This window comes from Ictidomys tridecemlineatus, chromosome 5 (assembly GCF_052094955.1).
Source record: "Ictidomys tridecemlineatus isolate mIctTri1 chromosome 5, mIctTri1.hap1, whole genome shotgun sequence".
Taxonomy (NCBI): domain Eukaryota; kingdom Metazoa; phylum Chordata; class Mammalia; order Rodentia; family Sciuridae; genus Ictidomys; species Ictidomys tridecemlineatus.
In genome coordinates this window covers 177028778-177046530 of record NC_135481.1, presented here as the reverse complement: position 1 = coordinate 177046530, position 17753 = coordinate 177028778, and the positions used below count along the sequence as shown (strand labels likewise).

The window sequence follows — 17753 nt, the reverse complement described above, 5'->3', positions numbered from 1 at the left end:
ACCCGGGTCCCGCCCGCGCTAGGTGAGCTCTCTATCACTGAGCCACAATCCTAGCCCCGGGTGTTAATTTCTTAAACTCCCCTCCAGTTTTGTTATTTTCGGGGAGTACTAGATATTGTACCCATAAGTGCTTTATCTCCTGTGCTTTTTAAAAAATTTATTTATTTTTCCTTTTGAGACAGGGTCTTGCTAAGTTACTGAGGGTCTCTCTAAACTGCTGACGTTAACCTCGAACTTGCAATCCTCCTGCTTTAGCCTCTAGAGTCTCCGGGATTACAGGCATGCGCACCACTCCTGGCTCCTCTCCAGTGTGTAAGAGTTCAATCCCTCTTCAAACTCTAAATGGAGTCTGGGACTATCTCCTTCCAAATGGGCAGGGCCTGCTACCTTTCGAAGCTGCACCTCACACTAAGTCAGGCAAATAGACCGAAGCCCAGACACCAGAATGGGAAACCAACTTCTGGAAACTCCCCGACTAGCAAACCTGACGGCCAAGTCCCTGGAGCTCAGCGCTCCGCCACACGTTGTTCTGCCCAGATGCCCAACCCCTCGCACCAGGACCCAGGGTTTGGCTTTTTGTCATTGTGTTTCCAAGACCGTGAGCAACAGTTTGGGTCTTTTGACGGCGTTTCCCAGGACCGAGCCTCGGTCCCGGGATCCCTGGGTCCAGCCCCTGACATGAAGCCCTGCCCCCCCGAGACCCCACCCAGCACCCACCCCTCATCGGCCTCCTTCTCTTACTTTGTGGCCCCGCCCCGACGCCTCTAGTCCCACCCTCCAAGCAGTCGTGCCCCACGTCCTTAGGCTGCCGGCCTCGTCCCAGCCTTTCGCTCTGGCAGGGGGACCCGCCCCGCCCCGCCCCCGGGTATTAGCCACACCCCGAGCCGTGACGCCCCCCGAAGCTCCGCCTCCAGCAGCCCGGGGTAGGGTGGCGGCTGGCCCAGCCGGGCCCCCGCTGCCCTCTGCCCTGGGCCCTCGGTCGGAGGCGACCGGGCGCGGCGGGACCGGGCGAGCGCGGAGGCCGGGGGGCTCGGAGGCGAAGATGGCGTCAGGCAGGCGTGCCCCGCGCACCGGGCTGCTGGAGCTGCGCGCCGGGGCGGGCTCGGGGGCCGGCGGCGAGCGGTGGCAGCGGGTGCTGCTCAGTCTGACCGAGGACGCCCTGACCGTGAGCCCCGCCGACGGCGAGCCCGGCCCCGAGCCCGGCGTTCCACGGGAGCCGGAGCCCGCGCAGCTCAACGGCGCCACCGAGCCGGGCGCAGCGCCCCCGCAGCTGCCCGAAGCGCTGCTGCTCCAGCGGCGCCGCGTGACGGTGCGCAAGGCCGACGCTGGCGGGCTGGGCATCAGCATCAAAGGTGGGCGCGGGGCACTGAGGGCACCGGGTCGCGGTGTCTGTGGGGCCGCCGAGGGCGCAGGGGTCGCGGGGGCTGGCAGTGCACGGATAACGTGGAGTTGGAGGCCTTCTGTCTGGGGCTAAGGGGAGTCGAAGGAGAGAGAGGGAACCCAGGGTACTCAGAGCACCAAGGTCGGAGGGGGTCTCAGGATGCCACGCCAGGAACAGTTGTGGAGGAGATCGCGGGTGCGCTAAGGACACATGGGTAGGAGCCATAGGAGTCAGAAAGGAGCAAGCTAGAGTGGGCATCAAGGACAAGAGGGGCCCCAGAAAAGCAGGCAGGGGAGAAAGAGGGTTGAGGCCTGGGGGCAAGTCCCAGAGGGAGAACCAAGGTGGGGCAAGGTGAGGAGTCTGGGAAGCTCAAGTAGAAGATGTAGATGCAGGCACAGGTGATGCCGGCGGTGCCAGAGAGGACCTAGATATCTGAGGCCCCAGGAAGGTTCTGTACCTGGGTAGGGAGCTGTGACAGCTGGATTTGAGACTCCTGACCTGGCCATCTCTGCTTTACCCAGGATGGAGAGGGGGAACCCAGAGTTGCCTTTCCTCCTGGAGAGCTCTCAGCCCCTAAGACTGACAGCCTTCTTTTTTTTTTTTTTTTTTTTTTTTTAAAGAGTGAGTGAGAGAGAGGGGGACAGAGAGAGAGAATTTTAACATTTATTTATTTTTTCTTAGTTCTCGGCGGACACAACATCTTTGTTGGTATGTGGTGCTGCTGAGGATCGAACCCGGGCCGCACGCATGCTAGGCGAGCGCGCTACCGCTTGAGCCACATCCCCAGCCCCCTGACAGCCTTCTTTAGGGTCAACCAGAATGAGTTGGAGTCCAGGGTTGCAGTGTGAACTTGGACAAGTCACTTCCCATCTCTGAAACTTAGTTCCCTCAATTGTATAATGAAGGTGATGATAGAGTTGTGATGTTCCTATGAGAATGGGGCCAGCACATATTAAGTGCTTGGTTTATTATTGCTGTTAGATGAGAGGAACATGGAGGCCAGGAGGGACTTCCAAAAGCAGCTAACCACGGTGCTTAAAATCCCTTCATATCCCCAGTAGCTGGGTTCACCATTCTTGTCCATCTGCCAGTCAGAATCCCAGCTCCAGTCTCAGCAGGCTGCCTTGGGAAAGGGTGTCAGTCCTTTTGTCACCTTGATTGTGCACTGTCCCCTCCCAGGCTGCCTGCTTGGGGCTGGCTGTGTTCACTGGTGCTGCCAAACCCTTTGGCCTGGGTGAGGGGGCGGGAATGATAGTGAATGCTACTACTATGTCCTGAGTGCTATGAAAGTACACTTGGCTCATTATCTACCTCAACTTGGCAACAAGTGATGAACGGTAGTGGACATAATCCCAATGTTGCAGGAGAAGCAACTGAGACTCAGAAAAGGAAAATGATTTTCAGAGGATCTCACTGTCCGTGATTGGCAGAGCTGGGATTTGAACCTTAATTATCAGACTATGATTCCCCTAGAGAGCATAGAGGAGTTGGTTCTTTCCAATGGAAGGGCACATCCCCAGGCAGCTAACCCACAGGGTCTAATGGGGGAAGTGGGGGAAATCAGAGAGTGGACACCCATCTAACCCCCAAACTCTGGCATGGGATAGGGCAACAGACCCATCCCAGAGTGTACACTCAGAGTGTCAGAGCTGGAAAGAAACTTATATAAAGTTCCATTTTGCAGATGGGCAAACTGACTCTCAGGGAAGCAGGATCTTTCCATGGGCACACAAAGTTACTCCCCAGCTCTGCATTTACAGATGGATGTGAGGATACTTTTAGGAGGCTTTTAGGGGAAATACCAGCTCGATCTAATTCCTTGTGGATGGAGACAGGGCTCTTGTCACCCTGGTGATCTACACTCTGGGGTCCAGCTGAATCCAAGGCAGCCATGAATATCATAACTTCAAACTAAACTGAAGTCCCTAGTTTTATCTCCTTTTGTATCTCCCTTCACCCCTGGCTTCCTTCCTTTTCTTATGTCGTGCATGCTAGGCAAGTGTTCTACCACTGAGCTACATCCCTGCCCACATTCTTAGTTTTAGGTAGGGGAGGGCAGATATAAATAGAAATCCCTTCTGCTCATAGATCTCAAGCTTTTTTTTTTTTTTTTTTTTTTTGTCAATCATGATCTGGCCTTGAGCTAACTATTGGGCCTGTGTGGGGATCAGGAGAGGTGTTCCACTTCTAGCTCTGCCACCAACTTGTGTGACTTTGGAACAATGACCTTCTGCTCTTAGTGATTAGTTCCTGATCTTTAGGGTAGGCCAGGAGTATGAAATTTCAGGGCCTGACTTGCAGTCTACCATAGGGTTAAGAGTGTGGTTCTGGAGCCAGGAGACTTGGTGGCTTTGCCACTTATTAGCTAGGTGACCTTGGTCAAGGGGTTTGTTTCCACACTGCCTGTTGATGGGGTGTTGTGAAGATGTGGAGGGACAACAGGGAAAGCATTTAGTACATTGTAGACTTGACGTGTGTAACTAGGCTGAACTCATGTGATCTGATATCTGTTATTACTTTTTTTGGGGGGGAGGTAGTCCTGGGATTGAACCCAGGACCTCAAGCATGCTTGGTAAGTGCTCTACCACTGAGCTACATACTAGCCCTTTTGTATTCTCCAATTTGAGATGGAGTTTCACTGTTGCCCAGGCTGGCTTTGAACTTGTGATCCTCCTGCCTCAATCTCCCCAGTAGCTAGAATTATAGGCATGCACCATAGGCCTGGTTGTTCTTACTATTTATTATTTAAAAAGCCATTTAGGAGTTTAGCAATAGGAGCTGGGGTTGTAGCTCAGTGGTAGACTACTTGCCTAGCATGTGTGAGGCACTGAGTTCAATTCTCAGCATCACATATAAATAAATAAAAATTAAAAAGGTCCATCAACAACTTAGAAAATATTAAAAAAAAAAAAAAGGAGTTTAAGTAGGGGGGCTGGGGATGTGGCTCAAGCGGTAGCGTGCTTGCCTGGCATGCATGCGACCCGGGTTCCATCCTCAGCACCACATACAAAGATTTTGTGTCCACCAAAAAGAGTTTAAGTAGGGCTGGATTTGTGGCTCAGTGGTTAATATACTTGCCTGGCATGTGTGAGGCCCTGGTTTTGATCCTCAGCACCATATATAAATAAATAGATAAATAAATAGAAAATCCATTGACAATTAAAAAATAAAAGAGTTTAGCAATAAAGCAATTCAGTAAAATGTATTAGAGTTGTTTGCATCAGAGGTGAAATTCAGATAGGCTCTGAAATCCCTAGTATCTTAGGCCTTGGTTTCTGGTCTGAAGCTTGGATTGCAAAACTTTATGATTGCTGAGGAGGTATTTGGGGCCATAGCAATCACTGTCTTCTATCTTAATTCCAGATCAGAGGGTTTCAGCAAGTTTCCACATTGTAGGAAAATTGATTAAAATCCAAAATATTTAACTCAAGAAAGAACTATTGAAGTTACTCCAACAGTGGTGAACATGCAAACATTTAACCAAAAGATCCAGCACTGGCTGGGCACCGAGGGAGCCCTTCAGAAGTAATCTGACCTTCCCAGTGCCTAGGAGGCTCAGGCAGGAGGATCGCCATGTTTAAAGCCAGCCTCAGCAACTTAGCAAGTCCCTAAGTGATACCCTTCTCTAAATAATATATAAAAAAGGGTTCAGTGGTTAAGCACCCTTGGGTTAAATCCCTGGTACCAAAAAATACATAAATAAATAAATAAAAAATAAAAGAAGAAGAAGTAATTTTTACCTTGGTGTGACCCCTAATTATTGGAGTGCCTGCCTCACTCTCTTCCTCCTCTGTGCCTGTGCAGGAGGCCGGGAGAACAAGATGCCCATTCTCATTTCCAAGATCTTTAAGGGACTGGCAGCGGACCAGACGGAGGCCCTCTTTGTGGGGGATGCTATCCTGTCGGTGAATGGTGAAGACTTGTCCTCTGCCACCCACGATGAGGCGGTGCAGGCCCTCAAGAAGACCGGCAAGGAGGTGGTGCTGGAGGGTGAGCGCTGGGGTCTAGAGCCCGGAGGGCTGGGCAGGGGTGTTGAGTTCCTTCCCCTCTCCCCCAGGCCTGAAGCGGCCTCAGCCTGGCCTAGAGGGATGGGAGGTAGCAGACTGAACCTGGGAACCTGCCTGGAGCCAGCGTGGGCTGGTGGAGCACAGAGCTAAGCAGACCTGTTTGCAGTTCCTTTGGCCCACTTGCTAGCATTGTGACCTTGGATGAGTCACTTCTTTTCCTTAAACCTTAGTTTCCTCGTCTATAAAGTGGGGTTATAGCTCTTGCCTTCCTGGGTTGTTGTACAAGACAAAAGATACAAGGTGGGATGCACAACCCAGTGAGGGAGAGGAGTGAGGACTGGAGAAGGGACAGTTGAGATTTCTTTCCAGAGGGCCTGGGGAGCTTTGAACTCTTGGTTCTTCTAGCACACAGGGGCCCTAAAATCCTGAGATCCATTCTCCTCTCGGGGAGAACTTGGCCATTAGGTAACAAGACCTCAAATCCCTCCTCCAAGGATAGAGATGAGTTTGGTGACAGGAACTGTGGCGGGGTAGCATTCTCCACTGTCCCTGTGTGGTCTTGGATGAGACTCTTGCCTTCTCTGGGCCTCAGTTTCCCCACTGGTGTGGCGGGCCTCCTGTGAGGCTGCCCTGTGTCTGTCTTTGCCATCTCTGTCAGGAGCTTTCTGCTTTGCTCAGCCCTTTCCTCTGACTCTGCTCTGCCAGCTCCGGAAGCCCATGGGGGCCTGAGGAATGTGTCTTGGCTCGTTGCCCAGAATAGGCACAGGGAGGTGGCAGGGGCTGATGGAGAGGCCAGGGCCAGCAGAGCTGCTCGGCTGAGTCCCAGGTCCAGACCCCACTAGGTTGCCTTGGTTTCCCCTCCAAGAGGCCACCGAAGCAAACAGGCTGTGGGCCTCTGGTGATCTTGGCACACTCATGACCTTAATTCCCACTTGATTTTGTTTTATTTTTATATTTGGGGAATATCTATAAATGCTGCTGTTGCATTTTCTTTTCATATTTAAAAAGGGCTGACTTGAGAGCGTTGGACCCTAAAATCTTCAGTGCTATCAATCACATTATATATCTGAACCCAGGGCCTCGTGGGTGCTGGGGTGTGCTGCTCCCAAGCCACACACCTAGCCTCTACCTCTCACCTTTTAATAGCTAAGTCAAATGCAGGGTCATACATAAGTGATATGAATGTAAGAGGCTTTCCCCCAGATGCCTTATTACTTTGATAATTATAGCCAACAGTGCAGTTTAAAACAATTGACATTCATTGAAATGTCAAATTTTAGTTGACTTGAAAGCTTTTTTTAGTTTCTGCTATTTGAAAATTTAGTCTACAGATGGTAAAATTTCTACGGTAGCTATGTTTCTTTTCTTTCTTTCTTTTTATTTTTTATTATTATTTTTTTTTACTGAGGTATTAGGGATTGAACTCAGGGACTAGCACATGCTAGGTAAGCCCTCTACCACTGAGCTACAGCCAAAACCCTTTTTATTTTTATGTTGAGACAGGATCTCACAAAGTTGCCCAGGTTGGTCTTGAGTTTTTGATCCTCCTGCTTCAGCTTCCCTAGTAGCTGGGACGCTGGTGTGTCTCCATGCTGGCCTGTAGCCACATGTCGATTCCACACTGAGATCCTTTCACCCTTCTTTTTTTTTTTTAATATTTATTTTTTAGTTCTCGGCGGACACAACATCTTTGTTGGTATGTGGTGCTGAGGATCGAACCTGGGCCACATGCATGCCAGGCGAGCGCGCTACCGCTTGAGCCACATCCCCAGCCCTACCCTTCTTATCTTTAAGTTGAGAACATCTATGTCAGGATACTTAGCAGGTACATCATTTTGAGAAGGAAGTATCTCTGAATGTTTGACACTTGAAGCATCTCTTGATTTTAGGAGCTGATATCCAGACTTTCCCTGTAACACAAGTACTCCATTTCTTCCCACTAAGTCAAGAAACATTCATCGATAGGTACTTCCTGCCTGGTATATAGAGCATTGGGGTCAGAAGTACAGCCAGACCCAGGCTTTTGGGGAAGACAAAACATAAACACTGGTTCCTCCCTGCAAACTGAAAATCAATTCTTAAAATACTGTCTGCACTGTGATGAATCAGAAGAGACATCCAACAGTTTTCATTTAGAGTGTTAGCTCCCCTGGTAGCTTACTGGGAGTCCCATATTTGGGAGGATTGGGAGGTCTTGTCTGGGCTCAGCAGAAACGATCTGGAGTTGATTAGCAATGTCTACCCCAGATGCAGTAAGGAAGAGAAGTACAGTGTACCACTCCAGCTCTCAGTCTAACTTATATGTTCTGAGATTTTTTCAAAGAGAAGATCATTTATTGGTAGATTTTTCTGTAGACCTAGAGAAGAGGAAGGAGATTATGGTCTTTTTTTTTTTTTTTAAGTTGTTGATAGACCTTTATTTTATTTATGTATTTATATGTGGTGCTGAGAATCGAACCCAGTGCCTCACACATGCCAGGTGCTACCTCTGAGCCCCAGCCCCAGCCCCAGCTCCGAGATTATGGTCTTATTGTTGTTTTTTCCCCAGCTTTTTCTTAGTTGAATTCTTTTTTTTTTTTTTTTTTTTTGAGGGGAGGTTACTAGGGATTGAACTCAGGCACTTGACCACTGAGCCACATTCCCAGCCCTATTTTGAATTTTATTTAGAGACAGGGTCTCACTGAGTTGCTTAGCACATTGCTTTTGCTGAGGCTGGCTTTGAACCCGTGATTCTCCTGTCTCAGCCGCCCTAGCCACTAGGATTACAGGCATGGGCCACTGGCCTGGCTGAATTCTCTTTTGACCTGGTTTCCTGGCCCAGCAGATAGAAGTAATTCCACCTAAGGCAGTACTAAGAGCTGGTGGGTGGGGTGAGGAACTGGGCCCAAGAATCTCTGAATTGGGCTGGGCATGGTGGTGCATACCTGTAATCCCAGCAGGTCCAGAGGCTGAGGCCAGAGAATTGCAAGTTCAAAGCCAGTCTCAGTCACTTGGTGAGGTCCTGAGCAACTTGGCAAGACCCTGTCTCAAAATAAAATATAAAAAAGGGCTGTGGATATGGCTCAGTGGTTAAACACTCCTGGGTTCAATCCCTGGTACAAAAATAAATAAATAAATAAATTAAATAAAATGAAGAATCTCTGAATTGCAGGAGCAATGTGGGAAACCTGGAGCATAAGGACAGGAAGGTGTTGGCTTGTGCCTGGTCCTCGAGACTTCGGGGAGTTTGTGGAAAAGGTCAAGGTTCGGCAGTTGCCTTGTCTGGAACAGGGTTCCTGGGAGCCCCTCTGGGCCGAGGTTCCCTCTGGAGCACATCATATCCACATTGTTCAGAATTTCTTCACTTCCGACCTGTTTCTGAGGCCACTTCCAAGGAGCCATGGAAGAATGGCCTGTCCTTTGGATGTGAACTTGGCAAGGCAGCTTGGGCAAATTTCTTGGGCCCTGGGGCTTGGTAGGTACAGAATCCCTGTAGAATGTCCTGGAAGAACAGGTCTCGCTAGCAAACTCCAGGTGCCAGCCAGAGGCCTCATTCCTTAAGTTGGGGGTTCAGCCGTGCTTCAGCAGCCCGGCTGCTGGGACCTTTCCTCTGCTAGGTCAGAGATTTGCACAAACGTTCAGAGCCTGTTCTCAGCTGCAGGGATGTGTTTGTGACAGAGTCTGGGTGCAAGCTGGCAGCCAGCATGACTCTGCCTGCTGCTTAGAGAGGCCCATTGTGTGTGCAGAGCGCCTGCCAGGCCCAGCCAGGCCCTTGGAGACCAGGCCTGGGGGAAGAGGGAGGGATGTCTATGAGGAAAATGCGCTTCCCTCTTCCCTCCTCCAGTGTGGCTGGACACACTGACAGTAACCACAGTGAGCCTGTCGTGCATTAAAAGATAATACTAAAAGCTAATTTAGTGCTTTGTACAAACTAGAAGTACATCCTACACAGAAATTGGGCTTTTAAAAGACATGAGCATGTAGTAGCCTTTGAATACATGCGCATGATAAAAGTCTGTAGAGTGGGGTGTGCTGGTACACACCTGTAATCTCAGTGACTTAGGAGGCTGAGGCAGGAGGATCACAAGTTCAAAGCCAGCCTCAGCAACTTAGCGAGGCCCTAAGCAATTCAGTGAGACCCTGTCTCTAAATAAAATATTAAAAAGGGCTGGGGATGTGGCTCAGTGGTTAAACACCCCTGGGTTCAATGCCTGGTACAATAAATAAATAAATAAATAAATAAACAAACAAACAAATAAATAAATAAAACAGTCTGTAGAGTAATAGGAATTGCTTTCATCCCCATTTGACAGATAAGATTGCAGGAGCAATGTGGGAAACCTGCAGCACAGGGACAGGAGGATGTTGGCTTGTGCCTGGTCCTCAAGACTTCAGGGAGTCTGGGGAGAAGGTCAGGATTCGGCAGTTGCCCTAATCTGGAACAGAGTTCCTGGGAGCCTCTCTGGAGGGGTCCTGGGTTCTTTCTTTCGTACTAAGGGTTGAATGCAGGGGTGCTCTAACTCTGAGCCACATCCCCAGTCCTATTTTTTATTTTATTTAGAGGCAGGTCTGAGTTGCTTAGCACCTTGCTAAGTTGCCAAGGCTGGCTTTGAACTTGAGATCCTCCTGTCTCAGCTTTCCGAGCTGTGGGGATTACAGGCATGTGCCACCATGTGTGCTGAAAACCACTTATTCTGAACAAAGCTTGAAAACTTCATCTGGGCCAGATGTGGGGGCACATGGCTTTAATCCCAGTACTCCGGAGGCTGCGCAGGAGGACTGCAAGTTCCAGGCCAGCCAGGACAACCGAGTGAGACCCTGTCTCAAAATAAAACATTAAAATGGCTGGGGATGAAGGTCAGTGGTAGAGCACTTCGTGTTCAATCCATGGTTTCCCCCCCCCACACACACACACAAAAGAGTAAGTTTGCTAAGAGTAAGGCACAAAGCAACTCAGTGAGACCCTGTCTCTAAATAAAATACAAAATAGGGCTGGGGATGTGGCTCAGTGGTTGAGTGACTCCGAGTTCATTCCCCAGTATACCCCCCCCCCCAAAAAAAAATGAAGAAGAAGAAGAGGCTCAAAGCTCACACGAGGCTTGACTTACTCCCGAGCTTTTCTCTGTTATGAGTCTTTAAACTCTGAGGCCAGTGCCCTGCCTGTCCTTTCTCTGGGAGATGGACATTGCCAGGTGTCCTGCCCATGGTTTGGCTCCATGCCTTACTGCTGTCAAAAGTGAGACGCAGCTAATTTGGGGTCGCCCTGTTTAGCTGAGCCAAGTATGCTGGGCCCCTGAGGCGCCTGAGGGAGCCCTGCCCCGGGAGGCATGAATGGAGCCCCCACCCAGGTCTCTGGTGCCTGCAAAGACCTGTTGTTCTGACCATTGTTCTCAAGGAAACATTTATTTGGCTGCACACACACATAACTTTGGACCATGTGATTTGCCACAGTCAAAACTTGGCCTAATCCATCCTTGGCCTGATCCCCAGATCTCAATTAAAATGCCGGTGAGCCTCTGGAGGTAGGCTCTGACCCGTGAGCTGTGTGACCCTGGCTGTTATAGTGGTGGAGAAAATCACAATGATAATAATCAGGAGAAGAGTGTCTACTGTTTATTGAGCACCTACAATGTGCTGGGCATTGTGCTAAGTGTCTTTCATGTAATATTTCATTGAATCCTCAATGCCACCCCCACATTATTTATCCCATTAAACAGATGAGAACTCAGGTGGTGACTTGTCCCAGGTTACACAGTGGCAGAGAGAGAATTTCAGCTGGATCTCTCAGAAGCCAAACTCCGTGGTCTTAACTATTTATACTGTGCTGAAAGTCATGTCACCCCTCTGAGGCTGGGTTTATCCATCCATTAAACAAGGATATCAATTCATTTCATTGAATTGGTAAAATTAGGTGAAGATGTGTTTGAGAAAGATGAACTTGGTATTTGGTATGTAGTAAGCCCTCAATTAGTGCTCCTTTCTCCCTTTGCTAATATCCTAGAACTCTGAATCTTGGCTTCCTGAGTTGATATGGGTCCTTTTTTTTTAATATTTATTTTTTAGGTGTAGAGGGACACAACACAATGCCTTTATTTTTATGTGGTGCTGAGGATTGAACCCGGGTCCAGCCTATGCTAGGCGAGCGCTCTACCCCTGAGCCACAATCCCAGCCCATGGGTCTTTTTTTTTTTTTTTTGAGAGAGAGAGAGAGAGAATTTTTAATATTTATTTTTTAGTTCTCAGCAGACACAACATTTTTGTTTGTATGTGGTGCTGAGGATCGAACCCCGGGCTGCACGCATGGCAGGCGAGCGCGCTACCGCTTGAGCCACATCCTCAGCCCCAAGGGTCCTTTTTTTTAATATTTATTTTTTAGTTGTAGTGGGACACAATATCTTTATTTTTATGTGGTGCTGAGGATTGAACCCAGGGTCTCGCACATTCTAAGTGAGCGCTCTACTACTAAGCCATAACCCCAGCCCCGAAATGGGTCCTTTTCAAATTTTCTTTTGTACCAGGGATTGAACCCAGGGATGCTGAACTACTGAGCCACATCCCCATCCCTTTTTATTTCGAGACAGGGTCTCACTAAGTGCTCGGGCCTTGCTAAATTGCTGAGGCTGTCCTTGAACTTGCAATCTTCCTGCGTCAGCCTCCTGGTTTCACTGGGATTATAGACATGTGCCACGGAAAGTCATGTCACTCCTCTGTATGTATGTTTTTATCAATAAGTCAAGGATGTGTGACTCTTTCTTATTCCTTTTAATGGTTGCATAATATTCTGTTACTGGGATTCATTAATTCATCTAGCAAGTATTTACTGAACCCTTCTCTGGGCCAGGACTTGTTGTAGGTATCAGGGATGTGTGGTTTCTGACAGGCAGGAAGCTTATCTTTTTTTTTTTCTTTTCTTTTTTTTGGTAACAGCAATTGAACCCAGGGCTACCCCTGAGCTCCATTCCCAGTCCTTTTTATTTATTTATTTTTTATTTTGAAACAAGATCTTGCTAAGTTACCTAGGGGCTAACTAAATTGCTGAGGCTGGCCTTGAATTTATGATCCTCTTGCCTTAGGCCCCTGAGTTTCTGGGATTAAGGCATCTGCCCTCCTGCCTTGGTGTTAGCTGTAGAATCTTGGTAGGTGGTGTCCTCTGCCTCCCTGCCCATCCTAAAGGGTGTGTTAAGGTGGGATTTTATTTTTCAGGGTGTGGCAGTCTGGGCTTTGCTGGTCAGCCCTGATGCCGGGTCCGCCAGTGTCCAGGAACTATTTTTAGTCCAGCCTTGCTAGGCCAGTAAATCCTTAAAGATCACTCCTCTGAGCCTGTTGGAATCTCAAGTTTTCTCCGCCATCCTGGGCAGGTGGTGGATAGCTGATCATGATCCTCACAGTGCCTTGCTGAGAGAGCTGATGTATCGGAACCTGTTATACAGGCAAAGGAACTGAGGCTCAGAGAGCAAATCCCCGGACGTGTATTCCTATCCTCTCTTTGTGCCATCACATCCTGTGACTGTCTCTTCATATTGTCATGCTAAACATGGCAGGAGAAGTAATAACCACACTACTGTCAACTGAAGAACCATCCTGTGCCAGGCGGGAAAAGGGCTTTATAGGTATTGGGTCTTTCAATACCTTATGAGGTACATATGATTTTACTCCCATTTTAAAAATGAGGAAATGTGGGTTCATGGAGGTTAAGTCACCTGTCCAAGATCATAGAACAAGGACGTGAAACCAAGGCTGCCTTCCTCCAGAGCCACATTCTTTTTCATGTTCCTGCCCCAGGCTGAGAAGCCCTAGGACTTTTAATGTCCATTCATTTAGCAAATTTCTTCCCTTCCCTGTACTTGCCATTGAACCCAGGGCCTTGCCCGTGCTAGGCAGGCCGTCTACTACTGAGCTACGTCCACCCCCATCTCCGTAATCTAAGAAATGTCTTCTCCATTGATTACCTGGTGTACATACAGAAGCCTGGCCAGCAAGAGATCAGGTTCCTGTGCTCACGGGTTCGAGGAGAGAGGCCCTGGACTAGTAAACAAATGGATTGATCATGGACTTTCAAGCAGAAGTAAATAAGTGACCACCCACTGAACAGACCAGGAACAGCTTGAGCTTGGCAGAGAGGTTTTTCTGCAGCCAAGACTTGAAGCCAGGACATTCAGTCACCAACATTCACTGAGCCCTGGGATAAGTTCTGGGGATGCTGTGTTGAGCCAAAGCAGATGTGTCTGCTTCCCTCAGTATCACCTGTGACCCCATACCCCTCAGTTATACTGGGCCGGGTGAATGGTCCTGCCCTGTTTCTGTTCTTTGCCTTTTAGTGGAATCTCTTTCCTGGTTCTTGGGGCCAGAGCTGGGTCCTGGCTTTTCTCCTTGGGGAAGCTGGATGTCCCTGGGTATTGGGGCCTCTGTGTCTGCCCCAGGTTCTCTTAAGGAGGAAGGAGGGAAGTGCCCATGAGAGCTTTACCAGGCTCGTGGGCCAAGGGCTTGGCTAGGAGAGCGTGGACACTGGGTGGGCCTGCTCTTGTGCCCTTAGCTCCTGAGGCTGAAGCCTGTGGGCAGCCCCACCCTGCCTGGTCAAATGACTCAGTGGGGAGGAAGCTTCAGAGCAGGGCTATTTATGGCCACATGCTGGGGGCCCCCAGGATCCCACCCCCACTCTGGGTGAGGCCACTTGGTTTGTGAAATCCAAGCCCCGTTTCTGGCACCGCAGTCTGGTGTGCTGTCCATTTATAGCATGTTCCTGCAGGAAAGGAGAGGAGGGCCCAGTCTGGTATGACCGGGTGAGCAGGGACTTCAGTGGTTTCTCTGGCTTCAAAATTGACAAATGTTCATTTGCTGAACATGTAGCATATGAGATCCCTGCTGAATTCTAGGGAGATAGAAATGAATCACATGAGGTCCCTGCCCTCACAGTGCTCCTGCCTGGTGGGGGACACAAACCCCACATAATGGATCGGAGGGGAGCGTGGTTTTGGGAACTGCAGAGGGGTGGGATGGATCCAGACCGAGCACCTGGGAGGGCTTCCTAGGTGAGCTGGGCTTGGGCATCCTGAGCTGTGACGTCTTCCTTCTGTTCAGTGAACCTATCCCAGTGGGGACTGCATTTTCAAAGGTGCAGGAGTTTGGAAACGGATAGCTTCTGAGAGCTGAGAGTAGATGAGTCTGATTGGATTAGAGAGTGGGATTAGGGATGTGGGAGATGGTAAAACCGGGAGGTAGGCAGGGCAAGTCCTGGAGGGCATTGAAGTTGGGTAAAGGTGCAGGGGAGAAGCGTGGACTTTTATTGGAGATATATTATATATAATTAGTTGTATATGGACATAATACCTTTATTTTACTTGTTTATTTTTTATGTGGTGCTGAGGATGGAACCCAGGCTCCATACATGCTAGGCAAGTGCACTGCCACTGAGCTCCAGCCCGGGCTCCGCCCCAGGAGTGTGGACTTTTTGCAAGGAGGTACAACAGTTGCACCACTGGGGACTGTAGTATTCAGGATGGTTAGTTTTTTGTTTGTTTGTTTAGTGGCACTGGGAATGGAACCCAGATCTTTTTCTCATAGGCTAGTTAAGTACTTTACCACTGAGCTCCAGCCCCAACCCAGAACACTTTTTGGGTTTTTTTTTTTTTTGGTACTGGGGATTGAACCTAGGGGCACTTTACCACTGAGTTAAGTCTCCAGCAACCCCCTGCCTTTCTTTGGACACAGGGTCTCACAAAGTTACTTAAGGGCCTTGCTAAGTTAGCAACTTAGTTGTAATCCTCCTGCCTCAGCCTCCTGAGTCCCTGGGATTACAGGCATGTGCCACTGTGCCTGGCCTAGGATGCTTTTGAGTGCAAATAATAGGAGCCCAATTCAAGGATTTTTCCCCCCTCTTTTTAAAAATTTTAATTGAGTGTGTACATATATATGGGGTACAGTGTGATATTTCAATAATAGTCAAATCGAGATAATTAGCATATCCATGACCTCAAACATATTTCTTTGTGTCGGGAATGTTCAAAGTCCTCTCTTCTGTCTACGTTGAAATATAAATTATTGATGACTCTAGTCATACTCTTATGCTATAGGACATTTGATTTATTCCTATCCAACTACGATTTTGTACCTGTTAATCAACTTCTCTCTATCGCCCTTAAATGTAAGCACTGAATAAAATATGTCATCTTCTAGAACACCTTGAAGCAGCATGGATCAGGGTAGATTAATTTGGGGTCTTAGGGTCTTTGAAGACCAAGGTCTGTCCATCTTTCTGCTTCATCATCCTCCAGGTGTGCACCCCAACCTTTAGGTGAAAATGTTGGTTACCATTTCTCTAGGACCAAGTTCTCTCCCAAGCAACTTGGCAAGGCTAGAAGAGAGAAAAGGAAGGGAGTGTTTTCCCTCACATCTCATCGGCCAGAATTATATCATCTGCCCCTTTCCAAACCAATCGCAAGCAAAAAGTTTAGAATGAACCCGATTAACTTTGACCAATCAAGACTCTCTCTATAGGTTGGGGGAAGCTGAGCTTCCAGGACTCAGGATTCTGTTAGCATGGAGAAAGCAGGGAGATGGCTTTTGGCTGTCAGGTGAGCTGTGACGTGTTCCCCCCGCCATGGCCCTTTGAGACAGAATCTAATAGTTCCCAGGTAAGTCACTGCTTCAGTGATGAGTCTTTTTTTTTTTTTTTTTCAGTACCAGGGATTGAACCCAGGGGTGCTTAACCACTGGGCCATATCTCCAGACCTTCTTATCTCTTATTTTGAGACAGGATCTCCCTAAGTTGCTTACTGCCTCACAAAGTTGCTGAGGTTGGCTTTGAACTTGCAATCCACCTGCCTCAGCATCCCAAGTTCCTGGGATTACAGATTTATGCCACTGTGCCCAGCTGACGTGAGTCATTTTTAGTTCTGGTTCCCAAACTTCAGAGAAGGCTTAATTATTAAAATAAAACATAAGCAAACAAATAAACAAACAAACAAATCAACCCTGCACTTGCTTTCAGCATAACTTCTCATCCTCCTCTCTGGGGTTTGTAAGTCTGAACCTTAGTGGTGTCTCCTATGACAGAAATAGCTTCTCATCGGGTTGTTCCAGGGAACTGGGCCAAGAACTGCCTCCTAACCCTGTCCTGGACTGTCCACTCATAGGCAGGACATGCTGGGCTTAATTGTGAGACTTTGATAGCTAAGTAGCAGATGGCCATGGCCCTGGGTGTGGTTGAGGGGAGAGGGAGGCTGACCGGTATCAGGCACTGCCCTGTCGATCAGCAGAGGGCATGGCGTGGCTGAGGAAGTCCGACCAGGCTTGAATAAGTCTTTTAAGCATCTTTAAAAAATTTTTTTAAATAAATTTTTTAGTTATAAAAGGACACAATATCTTTATTTTGTTTATTTATTTTTATGTGGAGTTGAGGATCGAACACCACAAACTAGTGCCTCACATGTGCTAGGCAAGTGCTCTACCACTGAGCCCCAGCCCTCTTTTAACCATCTTGGTCTATATACTGTCTTCTAGTAGCTCATTTTAGACGTGAGGAGACTGTCTTCATCAGAATTGAGAAGAGCTCAAATTCCCCAGGGAAGTGTGGTAGACACTTTGAACTATTTCCTCCTCTTCCTCACTAATAGAAACCTGATTTCATAGTCCAAGCGGAACTATAGCTTATGTCATTCCCTTCTGTTGACTGGGGGCCAGCAGGGACACACAGTTCACTTCTGACCAATGAGATATAAGGAAACGTCTTCTGTTGGCTGCTTCATGGAAATTCCTAACTTTTCGATAAGAGGGAATTGTGGGGAGAGAACGCATTGTCCCCTCTATGCCTGCTTTGGGTTTTGTCCCAGAAGGAATGATCAGCTTGAGCTGTGGTCATGAGGAAGAGAACCAGGGAAGGCAAAGGGGCCTGCCTAGAATCCAGGGTCATCAGCCCCCGACTCAATCCTGAGTCCCCTTCCTCAAGATTCCTGTCTTTCTTTTTCCCCTGGTACTAGGGATTGAACTCAGGGATACTTTACCACTGAACTACAGACCAGCACTTTTTTTTTCTTTTTAATTAATATCCTTTTTTTTTTTTTTTTTTTTTGTACTGCTGGGGATTAGAACCCAGGGCCTTGGCCATGTGAGCTATGTCCCAGCCCTAGCCCCAGCACTTTTTATTTTTATTTTTATGTTTGTTTGTTTGTTTTTTGTACTGGAGATTTAACTCAGAAGCACTCAACCATTGAGCCACATACCCAGCCTATTTTGTATTTTAATTAGAGACAGGGTCTCACTGAGTTGATTTGCTCCTCGCTTTTGCTGAGGCTGGCTTTGAACTCATGATCCTTCTGAGCCTCCTGAGCCGCCGGGATTAGGTATGTGCTACTGCAAGTGGCTCTTTCCTTTTTTTTTTTTTGTTTTGT

General features: G+C 48.3%; 1 protein-coding gene across 2 annotated transcripts in view; it reads left to right on the top strand.

The window, feature by feature from the left end:
• The first annotated feature begins 888 nt into the window (after positions 1-888).
• The window catches only part of Snta1 (syntrophin alpha 1), a 30829-nt gene continuing 13964 nt past the window's right edge, over positions 889-17753 (top strand). Inside the window, exons 1-2 of one of the 2 annotated variants that reach the window (XM_078051633.1) lie at positions 889-1352; positions 5186-5371. In XM_078051633.1, the coding sequence (XP_077907759.1) occupies positions 1043-1352; positions 5186-5371 (496 nt within the window). In that variant the 5' untranslated portion in view covers positions 889-1042. The remainder of the gene's footprint in view (positions 1353-5185; positions 5372-17753) is intronic. The other variant, XM_078051632.1, reaches the window with a different exon arrangement.